Source organism: Vitis vinifera, chromosome 16, assembly GCF_030704535.1.
Source record: "Vitis vinifera cultivar Pinot Noir 40024 chromosome 16, ASM3070453v1".
Classification (NCBI taxonomy): domain Eukaryota; kingdom Viridiplantae; phylum Streptophyta; class Magnoliopsida; order Vitales; family Vitaceae; genus Vitis; species Vitis vinifera.
Window position 1 is genome coordinate 5,901,510 of NC_081820.1, and position 6,679 is coordinate 5,908,188.

Consider the following 6,679-nt stretch of genomic DNA (forward strand, 5'->3'; position numbering starts at 1 on the left):
TTGTTTGATTTGATAACTGAATGCCTGTGATTATAAACTCTAAAATATTCATTTTTTTCATGTTGATCCATTAGTCATGACAATCATTGGAGGACGCTTTGTACTCGAGATATCTTGTCTTTTTGGCTATTTAATCTACCAGTTTCGATGAAGACATTTATCATTAGATGATGATATTGAAGAGTTTCTTCAAAATCATAAAAATCTCCAGCCCATTAGGTACTCATATTCACATTTAAAGAAGATAACCAATAATTTCAAGAATAAGTTGGGCCAAGGAGGCTTTGGCTCTATGTACAAAGGAATACTTCAAAGTGGCTACATTGTAGCAGTAAAAGTATTGGTCATGTCAAAAGCTAATGGACAAGATTTTATCAATGAAATTGCTACAATTGGAAGGATTCACCATGTTAATATAGTACAACTTGTTGGATTTTGCGTAGAAGGATCAAAATGGGCCCTTATATATGACTTTATGCCAAATGGGCCACTCGATAAGTTTATCTTCCTTAAAGGAGAAAAAAACATTCCTTCAAGTTGGGAGAGATTGTACAAAATTGCACTTGGAGTATAGGGCGTGAGATTGAATACTTACATCAAGGGTGTGACATGCAAATTCTGCATTTTGATATCAAGCCACACAATATTCTTTTGGATGAAGACTTTACTCCAAAAGTTTCAGATTTTGGCCTTGCAAAATTGTATTCAATAAATGAAAGTGTTGTATCTCTCACTGTAGCTTGAGGAACATTAGGATGCATTGCTCAAGAGTTGTTTTATAAAAATGTTAGACATGTGTCATATAAGGCTGATGTTTATAGCTTTGGAATGTTGTTGATGGAAATGGTGAGAAAACAAAGGCATTTTAGTAGATATGAAGAGGAATATCTTAATGAATTATTCTTCCCATCATGGATTTATGATTGAATTGAACAAAGAGAAAATATGGAAATGGGAGATGTCACCGAGGATGAAAAGAAATATATATTTATGAAGATGGTCATAGTTGCATTGTGGTGTATGCAAATGAAGCCCATGGATTGTCCTTCTATGAGCAAAGCACTCGACATGTTGGAAGGTGGTGTTGGACTATTGCAACTACCTCCTAAACCTACCTTATATTCTCATGAAACATCAGCTTTGAATAGGGAGAACAACCCAATGGGGGTTCCAATTTCCTCACCTAATGCAAGTATTACAATTAGCTTAGATGGGAGGTAACTTAACAATGTATCTACTTGCAACTGCACTCTCTCTTTCTCTCTCTCTCTCTCTCTCTCTCTCTCTCTCTCTTCCCCTTTCTCTCTCACTATACATGTAAATTAATGCGTTATCTAAACAATATGTAAGCCAATTCCCTTTGTTTTTAGATTCTTAGGTATATATGGTTGTAAAGCTTGAAGAGGTTTGAGTAATTTATTTTGTAATGCATCTATTAGTAGCAACCCTCACAATTCAAAATCCACAGGTCAATTTTCAGCATTTTTTTCTTAGTTGAAATGCAGGATGATTGATAGGCATGCATTCTTATACGATCAAAATCACAATGCTAAATTGATGTAACTCCCTAAATGGGGTTGTTTATTTAATTTTTAGTTTTGAATGAAATGATTATGAAATACCTTGACAAAGGGGTGTCTCATTATATGATCCAACACCTAGTTTAAAAAGAGTTTCGGCTCCTTACTTTAATCAAATGAGATGCAGGGTAGGCAGAAACTACTTTTTATAGGGGAATATTATGGGTAAATCTAGTACTGGGGTACTAAAAATATTATGCGTTGGAAGGCTGCCATATTGCTCTTAGTCAAGAGAATGGTGGTGCTAGAGTAGCAACGGAAGCAAAGAAAGGGTAGGATTCATGTTTGTGTATTATAAAAGTTTAGGTTAAGAAAAGAAAAAAAATGTCACTTTTTTCCTTCTATTCACATAATCATCTTAGAAAAAAAATACTATGTTAATAATAAACACTTCTAAAAGTGTGCAAGTCTAATTGAGTAAAAATAAAAATAGAAGGTTTTAATTTGAAACTCATGCGAGGCTTGACAAAAAGTAACAACCCATATTAGTTAGAAGTAGTTTCGATTGTCATTTATTTCTCTACAAATCATGATAATTTTTCCTATGAAGTATCTTCGATATCAAGCCAATCTATAAGTTCTCTTAAAGCCACTTATTAATTTTATAGCCTACTCTTTTTGAATAACAATCTCTTATCCATTTATTATATTTTTTTTTAGAAAAAAATCTCTTGCACAAACAATATAATCTAAATAGCAACAATAAACTTACATTGATGAATGGGTACAACATGGTAAATATCTAGGCTGCACACTCATAATAATAAAAAAGATAAATTATTGTTCACTCTATTAATTCTGAGATGACTGCCAACTCTTGTTGAAGAGATCTTTTTCGCCTTCTGGTGTTTGTTCTTGTTGCATCTATGGAAGCAAAAGGGTTGGGCGGCATGGTTAAATTGTTTCCTCCTCCTTCCAACATTTGAATGACAACTTTCATGGAAGGGCGATCTATTGGATACCATTGGATGCACCAAAGTCCCACAATTGTTAGCTTCTTTGCAATTTTAGTATCTCCATCTTCCACAATTCGAATACACACGTCTTCCCCCTGATCTAACTGATTATAGACCCATTCTGGGAAGTATACTTGACTAGTCTTCTCCATTGTGACATCAATATTCTTCCTTCCTCCTACCATTTCTAGTAGCAACATTCCAAAACTATAAATATCTGACTTATAGGACACATTTCCAAAGTTCCTTGATAATACTTCTGGTGCAATATAGCCCATGGTCCCTCTTGCTGTTGTCATTGAAACTGCACTTTGTTCCTTGGAACATAATTTGGCTAGACCAAAATCAGAGATTTTTGGATTAAAGTTTTGATCAAGCAAAATATTATGAGGTTTGATATCGAAATGGAGAATTCTTTTATCACAACCTTGGTGAAGATACTCAATTCCTTTAGCTATGCCTAAAGCAACATTTCGAAGCTTCTCCCAGCTAAGTGAGCAGTCCTTGATAGATTTTGAAAATATATACTTCTCCAAAGACTCATTTGGTAAGAACTCATAAACTAAAGCTCGTTTAACTCCATCAGCACAAAATCCAACCAAGCGAACCACATTGACATGATGGATTCTACCCATTGTTGCCACTTCATTAATGAACTCTTCTCCATTTTCTTTTGAATTGTTTAGGATCTTTACTGCAACAAGAACGTCACTAGAAAGCCTTCCTTTATACACAGTTCCATATCCGCCTTGACCCAATTTTTCCTTGAAGTGATTTGTAATCTTCTTAATATCAGCATAGGAGTATCTTGAGGGCTTGAGAGCTTTATAGTCTTCTAAAAACTGTTCTATCTTTTTTGTATTCTCTCTTTCTAATTTGTCTGAGCTATACACATGATAGAGTGCGATGACTACAAGCACCAGAAGACAGAAACTGAGGATTACCGCTGCATGTGATCAGAAAAAAAAAAAAAAAGGTTTGTCTAAATAGATTCAGAAAGAGTCTAATAATAAACTTTTCTCTCTTCCTAATCCTTAATCAAAAGGGAAGTATGAGAGAGTAGAAAGTCACCTGTAACCAGTTTGTTTTTTGATACACCTGTGAGGAAAATAATACAATTATTAGATTGTTAAGCTTGGTAAGCCCCTCCCATCACTACTATGTGTGTCATAGAGTTAAGAAAATAATAATAAAAATAAGAGTTTAAGCATGTGAATTCTTGCTTCACGTTTTCCTCAGTAATATAATTTATAATTATGTTTTCCTTCTGCTTTGATATTTTCAAGATCCAATTCATATATAATTTATCTACAACAAACGAACCCCCTAAAATAAGTAGTATGATCAGGATTTAGAATGGCACAGAGGAAGCAGATTGATTAGAGAGGAATGAATCCATATAGTACCTTTTGCTGGTTTATCAATACAGTCAGTTTCAGGTTCTTTGCCAACATTGCTCTTCAGTCTGCATTTCTTACCTTCTCTTTCGCAGTTTCCACATATCAATTCTGACCATGTTAAGGAAAAATAATTTTCCCCATAAACCATATCTACTGGGAGAGTAACGTCGTAAATCTTGTGGCAAGAGGATAGGTCCAAGAGTTCAAGATTATAGTCAGAATCAACAGCATAGACTGGGTTGCTGAGGAGAACGGTGCAAGGGATGGAAAAAAAATAATCTAAGTGTGTTTTTTTTGAGGAACAATTGAAGAAGGTGTAGTCAACTAGGTAGTTGGAACTTGCAAGTTTGAATTGGAAGGGAGAGGCAGACAAACTAAGGTTTTGAAGCTGTCTTTGAAGGCAAAAATCTGGGTCATGGACGATAATCTCCTGAGAGTTGTAATTTATCTTCTTCACTGAAAGGCTTACGGAATATGGCAGCTCTAGGATGGTCTGCTTCTTTTCTATACAAGATATCTCAAACCCGGGATAGCCACAATTATATGGCTGGTCTTTTAGCCGGAAGGGGAACCTGATAACTGGGCCATGGTTGCTGCATCTTGATACCTTGCACTCATCTTGGCTCGCTCCAATCTCTACAAACCATCTCATAAACAAGAACAGAAACAAAGAGAAGACCATTTTTAAGCAATTGCTCATCCCCATAGCTTTTGGTCTGTTCCTCCAGCCTTTCTTATTGATTCAATTTTTTTGTATTTTTCAAGGAAAGAACTCCTATATATTCAATTCCGAAATGAACTAGAAGTGGAAAAGGAGATATATCCTATGCCACTTGCTTCACTCTAGACAGCTTGACTCCTACAATGAGAAGCATGCAGTAAACTTCCTTGATATTTGCTACATGGACAAGGTTTCCTGACAACTCCAATGTACTTAGTTGTGGTTGTACATTGATGATGACCCGGCCGGCCAAATATGATGAGGGAAAAAAAAATAAAAAAAAATCAAAGATTTTGGGTAGTTGATTGTGACACCAATGAATAGTCAAAGAAAGTTGAACTCTAAGCTGGCTTAGCCCATTGGGATGTAATTTTATCTTCTTCCGAAACTTGGGGATGCCCAAAACCAAGGCATGCAGCTTCTCTTTCTGAATCTGAACTTATGATGGTGAGAGAAGTAAAACTTGTGGGAGCAGGCCTCATAACACTCCTCCATGTCTTTTTTCTTTCATTTTGTGATGCTAGTGAAAACCAGCCCTGCAGGCTCTCTTCTTGCGGAGATATTCGAAACATCACCAACCTTGTTCAATTAAAAGGTGGTAAGCCCAGCTTTGGTAATCCTGATCCGGCATATGAATTGGTTTGTGGAATCAACCATGCAATCTTTTAAGGAAAATACCATATTGAGGAGATCAATTACCATAACTACAACATTAGAGTAGTAGTTGCTAGGTGTACACAAAATTTTCTAATAAGAAAATTGTAGCTAAAATTGTAAACTTACACTATTTATGAAGTTAGAAATAGTCTCTAATATGTTCTTTGATTCTTCTTAAGCTTTACTCGAGCCTTGGTTTGGTTTAGACCCTACTGCATCTTGAGCTCGGGCTTCAACTTTAACTTGTCTTGGACTTAAACTCTAGCTTGTCTAAAGTTTTGGCTTGAACCTTTGGGCTTGGGCTTGGACTTTAGCTTGTCTTTAACTTGGGCTTGGACTTCGGTGTTGCTAACGTTCACCAAGGGCGTGAATGTTTGGTCTCAGATTGAAGATTTGAATCTTGGAATGTTTGATCTTCAAATTTTCGAAGGCTTGGTCTTCGAATCATCAAAGGCTTGATCTTCAAACCTTCAAAGCTTGATTTTCAAACCTTCAAAAGCTTGATCTTTAAATCTTTGAAGACTTGATATTCAAATCTTTAAAGGCTTGATTTTCAAATCTTCAAAGCTTGAAGAACTCCTTGGATGCTTGAGGTAACTTTCTTCAACTCTTCTCAAGTGTGGAAGTCTCTTATTTTCTGTTTTGTGTATGTTTGTTAAAGGTCTCTATTTATAAGGGTTAAAAGATACATATTTGGATAGTTTTCTTTTTCTCTATTTCTTACAAATATTATTTCTTAATCAAAGTTAATATTTAGGGAGATTATTAGACGTCACATTTGGAGTCTTAAGCTTGGAATATTATTCTTTAATTAAAAATTAATATTTAGGAAAGTTGGAAAGCATATTTGGATATTTTTAATTTATTTTTTTAATGAGATTTTCATCAAATTACTAAGTTTGCTTAAATTCTTTTGATAATAACCTTTAATGATAAATTATATCTAATGAAAATTTTAAAAATACTTATTTTTAAATTGGAAACTCTAGTTTAATAAAAAAATTTCCAATTTATGAGATTTTGAAACTTTGAGAGTCCCTTATCCAAGTGGAAACTTTTAATTCCTCAAGGATTCTCAAAAATACTTTTAAGGAAAATATTTAATGAGTCAGAAAGAACTAATGCATGGGAATTTGCTTCTGAATTGATTGGTTGCCTTTACTCTTCCTCGACATGGTGTGGACAATGTAAGAAGCTAGATCCTGCAGGAAAAGACTTCTAATAACTTGAAGAGGACAGGTGACGGTTTTGCAGAAAATGGCTCTTGCCTTAGTTAATTGGGTGCATGGCAATATTAAGGTCATCTGAGATGGTTTCTGTGATTTGTTTAGAAACTAGCTAATGTGTGTACGGAGATGAGCCTGC

The 6,679-nt window shown here is 34.9% G+C and overlaps 1 protein-coding gene across 1 annotated transcript; it reads right to left on the reverse strand.

Annotated features, from left to right (window-relative positions):
• Window positions 1-2,364: 2,364 nt before the first annotated feature.
• LOC100247801 (rust resistance kinase Lr10-like) lies at window positions 2,365-4,618 on the reverse strand. The gene is made up of 2 exons (XM_002279931.2): window positions 3,943-4,618; window positions 2,365-3,482 (listed from the first exon to the last, which is right to left on the reverse strand). The coding sequence occupies exons 1-2, from the start codon at window positions 4,616-4,618 to the stop codon at window positions 2,365-2,367; spliced, it is 1,794 nt and encodes a 597-aa protein (XP_002279967.2).
• Between the last annotated feature and the right edge of the window lie 2,061 nt (window positions 4,619-6,679).

What these genes read in the sequence shown, in the direction of transcription:
- LOC100247801 (XM_002279931.2), bottom strand. Translation starts at nt 4,618, where the DNA reads ATGGTCTTCTCTTTGTTTCTGTTCTTGTTTATGAGATGGTTTGTAGAG. An exon ending in TATTGATAAACCAGCAAAAG is followed by an intron (nt 3,483 to 3,942) that starts GTACTATATGGA and finishes GATCACATGCAG; the next exon opens with CGGTAATCCTCAGTTTCTGT.